The sequence below is a fragment of the Coloeus monedula genome, assembly GCF_965178545.1.
Source record: "Coloeus monedula genome assembly, chromosome: 1".
Lineage (NCBI taxonomy): Eukaryota > Metazoa > Chordata > Aves > Passeriformes > Corvidae > Coloeus > Coloeus monedula.
The window spans coordinates 138,010,271-138,027,052 of NC_138781.1; the positions used below are offsets into that span (position 1 = coordinate 138,010,271).

The 16,782-nt window shown below is 37.1% G+C and overlaps 1 protein-coding gene across 1 annotated transcript; it reads right to left on the minus strand.

Annotated features, from left to right (window-relative positions):
- Positions 1-12,688: 12,688 nt before the first annotated feature.
- FBXO43 (F-box protein 43) lies at positions 12,689-16,456 on the minus strand (the record flags this gene model as incomplete). Its single annotated transcript, XM_082278825.1, has 4 exons — positions 12,689-12,937; positions 13,028-13,213; positions 14,018-14,120; positions 14,979-16,456. 4 exons carry the CDS (start codon positions 16,454-16,456, stop codon positions 12,689-12,691), a joined length of 2,016 nt encoding a protein of 671 aa, XP_082134951.1.
- Positions 16,457-16,782: the final 326 nt, after the last annotated feature.

A 16,782-nucleotide genomic window follows, 5' to 3' on the forward strand; every position in this document is an offset into this window, starting at 1 on the left:
CCTGGGTCCCGCAGCCGCCAGCTGCAAAGGGGAGATCCCGGAGAGCGGCGGGAGCAGCGCCAGGGTCGCCGGGCCCGGCAGGGGCCCGAGGCCGCCGCGCCGTTGCCACGGCGCTGCAAACAGGGCTCGGGCAGCGCCCAGCCCGCACCGCGCTCCCTGAGGGAGGACAGTCCCAAAGGAAAGGCCCGAGAGCTAGAAATCTGAGGATACTTGTAGCCAGAAATGAAACTAAACACTCCGAGAATGTTAGTTTCTGCCTTGGCTCCAAGATGTAAGGAAAAGTCACGTTTCTGGTGGGGTCAGCAAAAGCTGTGTGCAAAGAAGGAATTCAGGCTCCTGTGTGAGGATTTCAGTGGGATTTAGGTATTTCACAACTGGAATCTGAAAACCATCCTGCCTAGCAAGTACCTTATCCTAGAACTGCATAAATCCCTCAGGATATTTTGGCATGAAAGTTCACTAAAGATTACTGCTGCTTATTTCCAGACCAGCACTACTTTTAGCAGCTTGGCAAAAATCCCACTGGGATCAGTTGTACAAAATGTCATGTATGCAAGGCACATGAAGGGCTCCTCTGAGAAGCCTAATCAATCTTGGGACTTGGGAAGTGCCCAAATTGCACCAAGACCTTGCCATTCCCAGATAATTATCATTTGCGTCCCCTTTCACAGAGTAGTATATTCAGTTATACTGCTCAGTTGTGAAAAAAAGTTTTATTTTAACTTGTACATGACTTTGGTGGAAACCATGGTTAAGTAAAAGCAGAACAAATGCACATGCTCAGGGACTGCAGCTTAAAGTCCAGGAATTGATGAGCGTTAATAACGAACGAGCAGCAAATCTGTTACCATAGAGGCAGGGGAAATGGCTTCATCTAGAAACACATGATGTTTTGCACCCTCTACTCCAGATATGCATTCTCACTCCTGAGGATGCCTGTCCAAATACAATCACTGATCTAATTGCTAAATGCCAGAATAATGCTTCTTCAAATTGTCTCAGTGCAGTATTGTTAGCTGTCTGATTAGCTTTTTAGGGTGGTTTGGATCGGGGTGGGGGGCGGGGGTGTCCCTTAAGGGGACTATAGTATTTCCAAAGACCTAAGAGATATGCTGAATAATAGTTATTCAAGATACACATTTCAGGCAAAAGTTTCATAGAGAGCATACTCAACAAAAGTAAAGAATAAAATATAAAGATTCTGACAAGTTAGCTATTGACAATTTAAATATCAGTATTCTGATGAAGTATTAACTATTCTTACATCCTCTATATGCAGATTCTATTCAATAAGACATGACAAACAGTAAGCTAACATCAAATTTCCTAGTGCTATGTATCAGGACATATTCTAGTGTCACTATGAAATATTTCAAAGAGGTATACTTAATGTATATGTAAGAGAAATATGCATAACAGCCCATAAAAGGCAAAGTTAAACTTTCTCAACAGGTAGAAGAATGGCACTGCATTGTATTATGAGCCTGGATTGTCTCATAACCAAACTACTTAATATGATTTTAAATGTTTAAGCTAATGTTCATTCCACTCATTTTCCCCCGCCCCTCTTCCTTTCTGATGTAGGTATAAACATAGTCTGCAGTGTATAACTTTCTCCTAAACTTCCCTAATTGCTTGCAATTTTTGAAGAAAATACAACAGGAACATGATGAATGAGCTTTTTTTTTTTTTATTATTAGAAGTGGAAGCTACAAGGCAGCTCAGAAACAACTGAAATCTGGGAATGAGTCAATTAAGAAAAATAATACTTTAAAAGGTCCTTTTTCTATCCTTCTATCATCAGGTATATTTTGACATAAAATTCTTAGGTCTTTGTGCTGTTTCAATGTGCTTCAAAGATTACATTTAGGATTAAGCTCATCAAAAAATACACACTGTACTCTCTCATGGAGTATCTATTAGCGGTCATCATCACTTTTTCATTATCCTAGTTAACAACACACATTTAGGTCAAATAGCTTGTGTGTGTGCATTTCAGTCCTGATTTTATATTGTCAGTTAAAAGTACACTAGCTAGTGAAGCTGAGATATAAAGATAAAGCTCATTTTCCTCCTTTTTCACATTTCTGTTTCCATGCTCTTATTTTGTTTTAATTTTTATTATTATTTAGCTTAGCAGATCTGCAGGCCTACAGGGTGTTTCATAACCATAGTCAAAGCCATGATCTATCCCAAAAAGCATCTTATCCTGTAGTAAAGATGAATGGCTAGACAGGATGGGGAAAAAGTTCTAAAAAAGGTGACACCTGTAAAATATTAGGCAAAAGAAAGCAAAAATACTAAAAGTAGGTTTAAAATTGTTAGAAATTTTAGAAAATGGTAATCTATCAGAAGGCCATCACAGACAGAGACTGCACTGGAAGGCAAGTGGAAGGAAAACATCAGCTGGTCCACTACATACCTACTGGCATTTCCCTCATCTGTATTAATGAAGAACCATTTGGAGAGGTGAACTTTCAGTCAAGCCTTTAATCTGTCCTCCACAAATCTCTGACATTTATGCTTTCTGCCATTTATCAGGGTAAGGATTTCTAAGTATTACCCAGGCAAAGCAGATCAAAACTGCTGATACAACTTTGCCGTCAAAGAACCACATGTATAAGCTATGCCAGCTTGCTGGATGAACAAGCCTCCTTGGGACTTGCTCAGGTAAAGACAAAATATAAACTGGATTGCTTTATTAAATCCAAATGCACAGTTGTGTTTGTAGGTGCTAACCTGTGCTTGATTCCTGGCAGTGGTCATAGTGAAGTCATGAATTTTCATGTAATTTTCAAAAGGTAGCAAATACTAATAACAAAAATGCAGATACGCCTCTAGAGAGATACTCAAGGGCAGCTATTGATTTTCCATAGAAACACTGCATCTCAGATATAAGGGGGCATTTCCTGCTATGACACCTTTAATACCTAAATATTTTTACAGAAATCTGACTTTAGTTGGATATAACTACTGTTTCTTTTTCAGATGATTACCACAGAGATTTTAGTTTTGCATCTGAAAGCTGCAGTCACATACACTGAAAACAGGTGCTAGGAAACCTATTTAAATATTGACTGCAGAAGTGCCAAAGTGGGAGTCAGATCATGAGAGGGAAGTACAAACCCAGTGTCAGATAGCTGGCCCTTAAATGCCTTAAATTACTCTGTTGGCAAAAGCACAGAGGCTGCCTGTGGTGATGGTAAGGCCTCTGTGTTGAATCTGATAGTCCCAGTTTACAGGCATGGTTTAATGCAATTCTATGGCTGTCAGAAAAAATTAGTGCAAACACCTGAGGAAACTGTTCTTGGGAATATGAACAGTCAAAAGAATTTGAAAAGGAGAGAGAAAATATTCCTGAAGATAGTCTAGGTGAAGAGCAAAAAAAGCAAGTGCTTAAAAATAAAATAGGATGGGTCAATAGCATCCTGGCCTGTATCAGGAATGGCGTGGCCAGCAGGACCAGGGCAGTGACTGTCCCTCTGTACTCGGCACTGGTGAGGTCACATCTCAAGTTCTGTGTCCAGTTCTGGGCCACTCACTACAAGAAGGACATTGAGGTGCTGGAGCTTGTCCAGAGAAGGGCACTGGAGCTGGGGAATGGTTTAGAGCACAAGTCCTGTGAGGGAGGAGCAGCTGAGGGAGATGGGGGTGTTTAGCCTGGAGCAAAGGAGGCTCAGGGGAAACCTTATCACTCTCTATCTACAGCTATCTGAAAGGAGGTTGTAGTGAGTGGGGGTCTGTCTCTTTTCCCAGGTATCAGGTGATAGAACAAGAAGAAATGGCCTCAAGTTGTGACAGAGGAGTTTTAGATTGGCTATTAGGAAAAAATACTTCACCAAAAGGATTGTCCAGCACTGGAACAAGCTACACAGGGAAGTGGTTGAGTCACTATCCCTGAATGTGTTTAAGGAACTTGTGACACTTAGAGACATGGTTTGGTGGTGGACTTCGCAGTGCCAGGTTAATGGTTGGACTCAATGATCTTAGTGGGCTTTTTCAACCTAAACCATTCTATGATTCCAGAAACAGTAAAGGAAGAAATGTAACCTGGCTTTGGGCTATCAACATTAAAAACCTTTAACTACTGGAGGAGAATCTCAGAGGGAAGTCCAAAGAGCTTTACCTCTACAGAAGTCTTTATTCGGATAGTCACTGGAGAATACTTCTGGACTTGTCCATGTTGCCAATGGCCCAAGGATTCCTATAAAAATCTTATTCTATCAGGACAATGTAGGAGTGTCTTACCAGATTTATGTAGCATATCTTTCAGCTGAAACATAGATACAGATCAGAAGAAACTGTGACAGTTATTTCTCACAGAGATTTCACTGTCAGAGGATGTAGCCAAAGTTTTGGCACTATGTACAAAAGATTGCATTGTTACTGTCTATTATCTGTTTTCCATGTAGATAAACTGGAGTCATGGTTTGTAATACATTTTGGCTGCGCTAATTTAAGCTTTTCAAATTTATTACCACTTCCTACTTCTAGCTGCGCAAGTAAATAGTAAATTTCATTACTTCTTTTTTTTTGCAGTCACTCGCAGCTTGGTTTATGTCAGGTCAGTTTCTTGATCATGGCTTAACAGGAATTCCAGTCCACCAAAGGTCCAATGCAAGAGGCATAATGAAGAAGCTTCAGCAGACAGGAATAGCATATGCCAATAACATCAGACACGTCCTTTAGTAGATCATCTCCTGGCAGTAGGTGTCAAATACCAACAAGAAACACTGAACGCATGCATGTCCTCCCTTCCTTGCTATCAAACAGGTGTTGACAGCAGTCCCCAAAGCCAGGATTCCCCAGCTGAGTTATCCAAGTGAAATATTACTGATGCACCAAGTCTGGACAGCAGCAGAGCTGTTTGAGACAAAACATCTCACTGACCACCAGTTCCCACGTTTTTGTTACACTGCTGTGGTTGCTGTGGAGTTCTATAATGAAATAGATTGGGAGACTCATTGAGCAGAAAAAAAGAATCAGGAGGAAAAAAAGAAAAATATTTCATGTTCCTCCACTTCAAGAACACAGCAGTGTCTACTCAACAGGTGCTGAGAATTGTATGAGAATCCATAACTAATAGGTGCTCCTTAAGGTTTCAATAATGTTTCAGAAAAGCATCTAAAAATTGCAGCCGTCTTCTTTTGTAGATATTTGACTTTCCTAACTACCTATTGCTCTGCTAGACTACAGGAGTACCTAGTTAAAAAAATAAAGAACACTTTAAGTTACCAAATTCCCACCCCGTCTTCATTTAACAGACAAACAAAACCAGAACAAAACAAAAACAAAAACAAAAACAAAAAAAAAAAAAAAAAAAAAAAAGAAAAAAAAAAAAAAGAAAAAAAAAATATGTTACATGGGAATACTTAGTCTTTTCCAATTTGAGTTTAAAAAAGTTAATGTTTTCCCTTTCTTGTTTACTAAAGCCTTCAGAGCATCAATTAAGTATGAATAAAATCCATACGATGTTTTTCCTGTAATCATTTAAAAACCATGATAGAGGAGGCACTTTTACAGTATTCATACTTCATAAAACCATATTGGATTTTATTATCAAATATATTTTCTGTACTTGGGGAATAAAGTCCAGAGCTTGCAACTCCTGAAACTACCAATTCTCAAATGCTTCAAATGCAACACTTCCATGAAAGAGTTAGGTTTTGTACTCTAGACTGGCATGGAGACTGCTGGATAATCCAAGTCTCTGGCTGAGAGAGGAACTGAGCCAGGAGGCACTGTTCAGGCCAGTCTATAATTCCATGATCTTGCCTGGTTGCTGTAGGACCTGGCTGCAGGCCCAGCACAGCTTCACTCTGTAAAGGAGGCCCTGGAGAAATAATACCATCTGAACTGCTTCCCAGGATGCTCTCTCCTCTTGTAGATTTTGGTATGCAGCTCCCGGGGGCAAGAATTATAGCCACCAGTGCTTTAAGCCATGCAAAATATTTTGCATTTGTAACGTTGAGTCAGTGTGTATGGGTTAAAGAGAGAAAGAAAACTAGAGTTCTGTTCTGTAAGAAAAACCTTTGGTGCCCCCTTGTGATATTTTATCATCAGCATTTGAAGTTCAGGGCTATTTTCAGTGAGGAAAGCAGTTCAACATTAAGATGGTTTCACATCTAAGTAAGTTAATTGAGCAAGCTTTTCAAGAATTAGTTTGTTTTATTGGTATCTACTCCGTGTTATATGACATTCTCCCAGGACTACTTTATGCCAATTATTTAAGCCAAGGAAAAAGTCTGGAACAGGAACTTAAATAGTGTCCCAGTGAGCATTTCTGTTTGAAGCAGAAAACAGGACCCATCATACTTTGTCATATTATGCCTGTTTGGGATACAGAGTCTTGAACAACTTCAGAAACACTTCCAGCAGAAATGCTGAAAGGTAACTGCATCCCAATAATAGTTTTTGTACATCATAATACAGTACACAAGGGAAAAAGGAAAATGAAGACTAAAATTACAGTATTCACAGGAGTGTTGCTTTTGTACAAATCTTTTCAAAAGAGGAAAGAATGTTTGCAACACAAGCAGAACTCATTTTTAAAAGCCGAAAAGGTTGCTATGGCCACAATCTCCATAGCATCTAATCTATCAAAATGTGCACCAGGAAAATGTGATGTATTCATACCAGAGGTAAATTTCATTTTGTATCCCAGTGGTCTACATATAGGCTGGGTACCGTGGTACTGAGTCCTGGCAGAACTTGTAGGAGATGTGTTCTTTAGACCCTAATAATGTATTACACTCAATTCAGGACTTCAGGAACTTTAGTGTCTGCTCAGTGAACATGAGATAGGAGTCCTCCATTTAGGCACCAGCAGTACTTCAGGATGATAACATTTTTGCTGAAGTGGAAGACTGCTGCACAGCTGCTGAGTAATTCAGCAATAATCTTGCAGCTCCAAACAGTAACTTTTACCAAGCTTTACTATGTTTTCTAGGGTACTACTGCTTCCCAACTAGCTGTCCCTCTTTTTCCAAAGCTACTGTCCTTCTACCACTTCAGCTGGTTCCAGTCATGACACAATAGCTAAGTTTAAGTAGTTTATGGAAATAGGTTTTTTTCTATAAGTCCAGAGTGAAAAGCAGCAGCTGAAATACGTGCACAGTTTCCACATCCCATTTGCCTACAGAGATTGAAGTGCCTACAGAATTAAGACACAAGCACTGTGGCAGAATTGCTTTCAGAATGAGTATTAAAGCACAGAGTGGAAAAATTAGAGGGGATTTTAACACTTGAACTCCAGTCTTCAAGTCAGAAATCCACTTTTATATGAAACTTTGAGTGTTCAACAGTGCTTATAAGTTCATTAAAAACGTCATGCCATCAATATTTTCAGCTGAAGAGTTGATTTCATTACTACTCATCCATTAGCACCCAGCTCAATAAGGTCGTACTAGCATTTAGGCTTCTGACAAGCTTGGGTAGGTTCTAACAATCTTCAGAAGCTTGTCAAAGAGAAAAAATGTGTTAAGTCTTTTTGTAATGGGTATTTCAACTAATCAGAGCTCAGAAAGTAAGAAAATGAAAACAAGCTTTGTTTTTGTTTAACTAAAAATAAACACATCATTCCCAGAAAGCAGTCAGGTTCTGCTGTGGCATCTGACAAGTGGTAACAGAACCTGCTAGATACTTTGCATTGACAAATTCCTGTAAGATTCAGTACAGACAAAAAATTTGCACCTGTAAAAATATAATCACATCAAATACTACATCATCACAAGACTCAAGAAGAGAAAGGAAAAAGCTTGAAGCTTAAAAGAACAAAGTACAAGGTTACACATTTAAGGTTCAGTAGAAATTAATGGCAAAAAATAAGGATCTTTTCAAAATTTGTGAGAAGAATGTGGGAGTACTACACCAAGCGACTGAACTGTGAACATGCAGAAGACCTATAAAAGAAATATTCATCTTAGTATGCATTGGTCAAAGTATTTCTTAAAGAGAAAAGAAAGCCATATTATTCAAGGTCTTGAGGAGGTTTCACTTGGAATACTGGTTGAATTGACTCAAATAATAGATTCCAGTGGAAACAGTGAGGAGTTGTTAGACACATCTGTTGTTGGATTGTCTTAAAAGATGAGTCTGAATTCAGAGGATTTTTGTCAGTGAAAGATCATAATATTGGGGAATAAAAGTCTAAGAGAAGGATCAGATATACAGAATAGCTATTTTAATAGCAATGCTAAAAAAAAAGGCAACAGGTTAAGTGACTAGTAGAGCAATCTGAAATAGGTCAGCAACATGGTAATGGAACAGTATTCTAACCAGTTTTAAGACAGAACTTGAGGAGCTGACATAAGAGCTTGGCACTAGAGTCCAGGAGTCCCCTTCTAATCTAACTCTGCTGTATTTCTTCATGTGCCTATGAAAACAGAAGTCAAAGAAATTACTTCTTGTATTAAAATTAACCAGCATGGCCTCAATTGCCTAAGGTGTTCCAAAGAATAACCAATATAAGGAACAGGAAAATGATCTGATGTATGTTGTTGAGCTCCTTAGTTTAATGAACAAATTTTTTTATCATTTTTGGCTAGTTACTGATAAAATGTACTAACATTCCCTAGCCTATAAACAATTCCAAAGATTTATAACCATTTTTTGCCTAAGCTCTTCCCTACTTGTCACCAAGGAAAGAATGATCAGAGACTTAAGTAATTTCAACTTCCTTCTCACAAAGCACTTGAGGTTTATGGTTGCTGCTCCAAAAAAAAGATTTATGAAGTAAAATTCTTGCAGCAACATCTGTCAGCAGCAAAAGGTTACTTCCAATAATTCTATTTTAGAATTTAAGCCCACAGTTCTGGCTTAAACCATCATGGTCAGAAAACTGAATTTAGTCCCTGGGCATTTGTAGGCAATGTCACTCCTCCCACTATAGATCATGTCTGTCTGAAGGGAAATCAGGATTGCAAAAATAAAGTTTTCAGCAGTCCTATACTAACACAAATATTATCTTGAACATTATCCCCATGTTCCAGAATGAAAGACAATTCACTCCTCCCTTTCCAAAAAATCTGTTGTCAGTTGTAAGAAGAAATCTTGAGCTGGAGAATAACCATGGGCAAGATATTTTAGAGTACTCTTGATCATTGTAATTTCTACTCCAGGAGTACTTTTTCATTCTTCTTATCTGTGCTAGCACCTGACATCAGGTCTCCAAGAATTAATTCAGCCCAGTAGAAAAAGAAAGATACTAGATGTGAATCCCTAGATTCCCTGATACTTGAAAGCTGTTTTCTGATTGGGCTTTTTGTTGGAAGAGAGGTGGGGTGGGGGTCATTGCGGGGGGTTAGGAGTGGTGTTTGTGTGCTGGGGTAGTGTGTTTGGTTTTGTGTTGGCTGTTTGTTTTCGTATGAAGAACTTATGTCCTCCTTTGCTGTTTCATTTAAGGCCAGACTCATGCTTCGTGATGTGTGATGGAGACTAATTGAGACATATGGTATAGAGAAAAAAGCATACGAACAGGGACTCTTTATTTCCACTCTCCTATCACAAATACTTAATTTCTGTCAATAAAGCAATCATATAATGAAAGAATTTTTATTCCTTTCACCCAAACTATTAGAGACTATTAGATAGCTATCATATACCTTGTGTTCTATTAGATATACTTAGTGTGGAGGTAAAGAATAACATCACTATTTTATTTCTCCCTTGGATCAGGGCATAAAGCTAATTTTATTTTAAAAGAAATCTTAAAAAAAAAAAAAAAAAAATCACTGTCATGGAGTATATTTACCCAGAGATGAGAAGTCTAGCTTTCTCACTTCCGTCACCTCTGGTAGAGCAGTAACAACCACAAAACACATTTCACCCAGTCACCAGAGCATAGATTACATTTGTAATCACTAGATTACATTTGTGATAGACCCAATTGAGCAAGAGACATGTGATTCAAGATGATATTTTTGTGAGAGAGATTGAGAAGGAAAAAAAACCAAGAAACTTCTAAATATGCCAAAAGAAGAGAAAAATGTTTAAAATTGTGAAATAGGATCTAAGTATTTTTTTCCTTTCAAGCTACTCCTTGTTGAATGGATACTGTAGACATCAAAGATACTACCTTTAAAAACAAACAATGCCTGTACCAGAACCAATTTACTCTATCCTCCCTGAATTGTTCTGATATTAGCAAAAGATAACACAGCTCTTTACCAAGTTTTCTCAAATGGAAAAGATACTTAATAACTGGTTCTTGAACTGAGTTTTCCACTCAAAGGTGCACCTATTTCAGCAACACTTTCAGAGCTATTGAATCCCAAGTATTTCTGGATTGGGTTGCAACATTCCACATCAGAAGGCGAGCTAGATACTCTCATTGCCTACCATAACTTGCCCATAAATTTCAAGAACGCATTTAAAGCTTTTTTTTTAAATTGAGACATTTTAGAGATACTGGCATTTAGGTAACATGCAGGGATGACAATGGCAGTCTGAAGTGTTATGACATGTAGTACTTAATCTGCATTGCATTTACTACCATCCCCTACTTTATTTGGTAATTCAACAGTAAGAAACAAAACTAGTCCAAATTATTATGAAGATAAATGACATATATTCAGATTCTTGTGTAATATAACTTCCTGTCTAGAAAGCTCTTCATTTTAACCTTTAATAGAAAGTATTAAACACGTCTAAAATTGTATACTTACTTATTATATACTTAAGGAATAAAGAACAAATCCAATGGTTCTTTGAACCTGACTAACTTTTAAGTAGACCTTGAACACCTAAAGTCTAAACAATTAGACAAATGCAAATATTAAACAAATCAAATCATTTAACCATTGTCCCACTTGCAGTCTCCTCCTCTGTAATGAATTCCATTCTTCCTAATCCAGACCTATATGCACATATACTCTATATTCCCTAGCTTGCCCCCAAACCCTTCACCTCAATTGTTCCCTTAGAATAGACAGCAGTCTTCAAGTTGCTACCAGTCTAACCTAAGAACAAGGCAAAGGCTCAGCAAACACAGATAAGTATGGAATTAAAGTGTTGATACTTATATTCATGCAATAAACATGGCATCTTCTGGCAGATATACTGGGTTGACTCCTTCTTTAATAATAAGGTTTGGTTAATAGAGTTAGTGTTAAAACTTCTATACCATTTTGTTAACCGTGTTGTCTCTCCTCCTTCCAAATACTATGTAAAACTACTATGCCAAAAATCAAGAATGGTGAAAGTACTAACCAAATTACAGATCACAACAGTTATAGATGAGAAATAAGAAGTGATGTCTCTAGAACATCCTGAAGTGTATTATCCTGGTCCACTGGGCTTAAACATCCACACATTGCGTAAAAAGAAATAAAGAAGAAAAAAAATCTTAGATGCTACTTAAAATTTTTAGACACTAAAAATAAAGGGATGTGTGAATAAATATTAAAAGAGGCAAATACAAAGCTTATGGTTTACTTGAAAGCTCGTTTTTGGTTGGTTTTTTTTTTTTATCAGATTTTTTAAAATAGCTCAGTGTTGAGGCTTACCTACAAATACACAGTAAAATAACAACATCAATAATATAACACAAAAGACAACATCAGAGGGAAAGTGGGGAATAAACACCAGCTGACAAGTGTTCTGCAAGATGCTTGTGACAAATGAACTTTTTGAAAGGACAAGTAGGACAATATCAATTGTAGAAGTCAATTGATATTATATCTTCATAGAAGTACTGTGTCCATTTCTGTCACCTGTATTTCAAGCTGTTTGTAATTGCTAGGATACAAACCAAAACCACAAAGACTGTTTGAGGTCCAAGAGACAGATTGAGTTAGTTTTCTATAACAGATCAGCATATTTAGTTCAAGAGCAAAATACGTGAATTCCCTTAATAAAGCTAGAGATAGCGAAAGAGGGATTTCCAGCTGTAGATAATCCTTTAGCTCAAGTAGAAGTGTGAAGGTGATCTGGTATCTGTGAGCTGAAGTCAAGTTGAGCATAAAGGTAAATTAACAACAGCAAAGGTGATGCCACAGCATTTTTAGATATTTGAATATATACAGTATTACCTGACATTTTCAAGATGAAAACTTTGTAAAACTCAGTACAACAGAATATCCACAAAGCATTGGTTTAGTTTATAAATTACTATTCTATTGAATTCTGTTACAGAGGCTAAGAGAACAACAAATTAATTATTCCAGTAAAAAATTCAAACAACTAATATATTGGTTTTGACATATCAACATTCATATAAATTGATGTATTTTTTGCAAGTGTACATACTGCCCCACTTTGAGACATTTTAAAAACAGTTACTGTAATTTAAAGTGAATAAATAAATCCAATTTCAAAGACTTTTTTAGAAATAATTTTAATTTGTCTTTAAGACGAATCACATTTTTAGACATCTGTGAGGTACTGTAAGCTAAATACTGAAGACTACATTTAAGACACTTTATTTAAAAATTAAGATGTTAGTAAGTTCCTACCTACTACACAACAGGTAAAACAAGACATAAAATATTTTTAAATGTTCATTTTTTAAAAAACGAAAATATACTATGTTAATTAAGATATATACATGAGAGGTTATCTTGGTAAGTCAGCAAGAACAAATGGGATGATACTTTCAAAATGTATACCTTTAGGAAGAATAGGAACAAGATGAGGAATTTAGGGGGAGGGGACAAGGAACTAAGTCTAAGGAGTTACATGCCTTACAAATTTAGAGTCTTTTTAAATTTCTTTTGCTTTGGGCACTTCCTGGTGGAGCATCTTTTTTATTCTTCCGTTTTGCAGATAAACTATTGCACTCTTTTGACCCATGGAATGCATGCAGACATAAAATACAGAACTCAAATGCACATGCTTCTCTGCTACATAGCCCCCTTTTCTTTACCAGTTGATATTTAGCAGGATATTGACATCTTGGACAGGGTTTTAGAGCTTCATCTGTGAACAGAGTTTTAGCAACCTGTAGCAAGAGGAGAGAGAGAAGAGCTATTAAGTCTTGTAAATGAAAACTTTCTAAAAACTGAAAGTGAAGCATTTCTTAGATACTTACTTTCATGTATTCTTCCTGCCTACTAGCTGAGTGGGGAACAGAACTGCATCTCCTAGGTGTAAGTGCAGTGTATGAAGGCGGTGTCTGTAAAATAGGAGTTCTGGCTTGAGCTTGAACAGGCCGTAGAGCAGATCTATTGAGAATATTAAGTCTTGTAGCAGCATCTTCAGCCTTCAATAAGTATTCCTGTTAATTTATAATTATAAAAAAAAAAAAAAAGGGGAGCAAATGAGGATTTTATTTCATTTGGGATTTGCAGCTGGATTTTACTTGACTGGGTTTTTCCCTCTGCAACAACACATAAGAAAGGAAAATTATATATACTGCAAGTATTTACTATTAAATGATTATATTTAGCAAGGGTTCAAGAGAGAAATCATTAAAAACCAAGTCCCATGAGCAGGATAAAAAGCCAACTGTCTTTTAGCACACTCTACTGGTGCTCATGTTTCCAAATTAGGACATCTCAATAGCAAGTGGGCATGTATCATGTGGAAGACCTGAAAAAAATATACTGCTACTAATATGCTTGATTTTCAAGATGCCCCTTGAAAAACCTTCTATATATCCTTCTGATGTTCACCAATACACTGACACAAGCAGACCTGAAAATAATCAGGAAGTAGTCTAGAGTGGGCCCTACAGCACTGCAGACTAGAGTAAAATGGACGATGAGGAACAGCATGGCACAATGGCATGAGCAGAACTTAAAATCTAAAGCTAGAATTAGTCAAGGAAGAGATCCTACAGGATTCTCAAGACAGGGCAGGAGGGTAAGTAAGAGTCTTACATGGTTGAAAGACTAGTAGTCCAACTGCAGACAACTGAAAAGCAGTAAGAGCCATCACATTCTCCTGTTAGAATCTGTCACCTACTCATTTTGGAACTGTCTCAGTCAAGTTACCCTTCTGTAGCTTTACAAGATATTTCATCTTTCCTTCTATCTTCCTTCACACTTGAAAAAAACCCCACCTTTGAGAACCACCTTACCCGAGCTGCTTCTTTCAGCTGTTTTGTGTACAACTTTCTCCTCTTATCTGCACTTCTGTCTTGTACAATGATTTCACGCCAGCTTTTGCTTACTTTCCAAATGCTGGAACAAATAAAAAATTTATCCACTCTCAAAATTTCCCAGGTAGTGCAGAAGTCATTATAGCAAGACTACCTGGTAAAGATTTTTGCATGGTTTCATATACTCTTGGTCATTTTACAGACTGCTGCTATAGACTATTGCATAATTTTGCTATGAAACACAGATCTCGTACTTTACATATCACTGTATAAGAATAACAGAAGAGTCTAGAGAACAACAGCAACCTAAATAGCACAGCATATCTTTGACTTAAAAAATAGTTTCTTCCTCCATGCAAGCCACTTACCAAGATTGTTTCTAGTCACATTAGTGTTAAGAGTTCTGAAAACATCTGTGCCCTTATACTTTCATCTATTCGCCCATTCCCTTTGTAACTAACAACAAATAAATCAAGAGCGTTGTGTGAAATGTAACAGTTCCTATTGATTAGGAATTAATCTAGAATACTGCCCATGAATCAAAATTCTTTGAGCATCTTTGTGCTTAGAAATAACTGAGGAAATAAAATACACAAGAAAAATTATAAAAAACTTGTTTTGAGTGCTATGCATTACTGGGAACTTGTAATGAGACTAAATTACTTTCTAGGCTTAAAGGAATTTTTAATATACTTTAAAATTTACAAGTACTGTGATTTAGTTTTGAGTTTACTAATTTTCTGTGTTTCTTTAGCTTTTTAATTCCCCTATTTATTTTTAGATCTACACAGAAGGACCTACTTAATTAACAGGGAGAAAACTTTTCAATTTTCTCAGAAACAAACAAATTTTATTGATAACACCTAGTATTCCAGAAGTTATTCTAACTCATTTGCAGAAGCACGTCTTTTTCCCTTTTGTGTGAAGCAATAGTACTTACCTGCATAGACTTTCCACTGTCAAAGCATCTAAAACTATAGCAAGAACATGTTTTAAATTTCTATCTTTTAATTCTGTTAAAATATCTAATTTTTCAAGGCCCATTTTCTTGCCAATAAGTCCAGGAAGAACATGATCTAATGCAAATGTTTCTGTTCCATCAGTATTCTCTGAGATTTGCTGTTGGTACAATCTTTGTCTTTGCAAGCAAATTTCATGAACTATTTTCAGAGCTGGAGTTCTTGAGAGATCGCCATGACTTACAACCAGGTCTCTACTAGGGTGTTCTTTTAGAACTAACTCATGATCTTCACTGACAAAGTTTCTTTCTTTTGTTAATATATGCATTGAAGTAGGACTGCCATGATTATCTTCTGTCTCTGACTGAGAGCCTAGTTCCCGAAGAGTGGATAACCTTCTGACTCGTTCAAGTTTTCTTGTCTTTCTTTTACTGTCTAAAGTTTTGGCTTCTTCTTTGTGCTTTTGGAAGAGCTCTTGGAAAGATCCCTCATAATCAGACAATGAGTCTCCTGATTTGTCCAAAGGAAGTGAATTATATCCACTATCCTCAGGTGTAGAAAGATCTGGGTAATTTGCTGCCTTAACAGGGGGAGAGTTTATGTCACATAGTCCAAAGTTCAAGTTCTCTACAGGACTGGTGATACAAGTCATGAATTTACCCTCACTGGCCTCAGGTAACACATTGTAAGTAGGAGTCCTAAGCATCCCATCATTAACACTCATAAGAACATTTTCATTGAATTTGTTAGCATTACTAACAGTGACACCCTTACATAGAATTGGAGATAAATTTTCTGATTCTAGCAATACGGGGTCCTTACACTGGGACTCATCTAGCGTAGAAGTCCTTTGTTGTGAGAAGGAAAGCCTCCGTTTTGGAGAATCAGGATTACAGTCCTCAGGTTCTGAAGTGTTAGTTGTCAGAGGTTTGTAACTTTTATCTTTTGGAGAATTTGCAGCAGTTTGTGAAAGCTTTTCTTCAGAGCTCAAAACACAAGAGAATATTTTTTTCCTGATGCTTCCTGAAGAATTGGGTTGTCTTTGACAGGATCCTACAGTTGTGCCAGCTTCAACAGTCTTGGGTAGAAGCAGCCTCCTGCGTAGTGAGGAGCCTTTTCTACTTGATTTAGGAGTTTCAAAGAAATCTGCACTTCTATTTGCTTCTCTTTCTTCTGATAAGGACATAGAATTCAATTCTTTTTCAATAGATGGTGACCTGGGAAAGAAGGCATTTGGATGAATGTGTTCAGAATGCTCTTGTAGCAATGATATACTTCTTACACTTGGTGCTTCTTCACATTCTGCATCAGGATCTTTTACTGACTTGTTGCTTCTGCTGTCCAGAAATGCTGAAGTGCAACATGTTTCTTTAAAATTTGAGTATTTAAAATTGCTGCTGGAAGGTGTTAATCTATTTCTTTTAAGAATATTGAACCTCACTGGCTTACTGTCTGACATCTTCTGCTTGACACTTTGACTTTGTAAATGAAGATACCACCGTTGTTTCTGAAACAGACAAAAGCAGTCACCAAAAACCCCTCAGATTAGTGAGGAAACCTTGTGTAAGTCTATCAAGATGCAGTCATGACAAAAGTATTTTCATTAGCCTCAGTAGAAACAGTGCTTATACACAAACACAAAAGTAGATGGTTAGAATGAGTGATTAAAATGCATATTATACTGTGAAGCAAATCAAATATACATCCATTTAGCTAATTGACCTGGCAGTCCTCATCTGTGGAAAAACACTTCAAATAAGCAACACAGCAACTAGAGGCTCATTG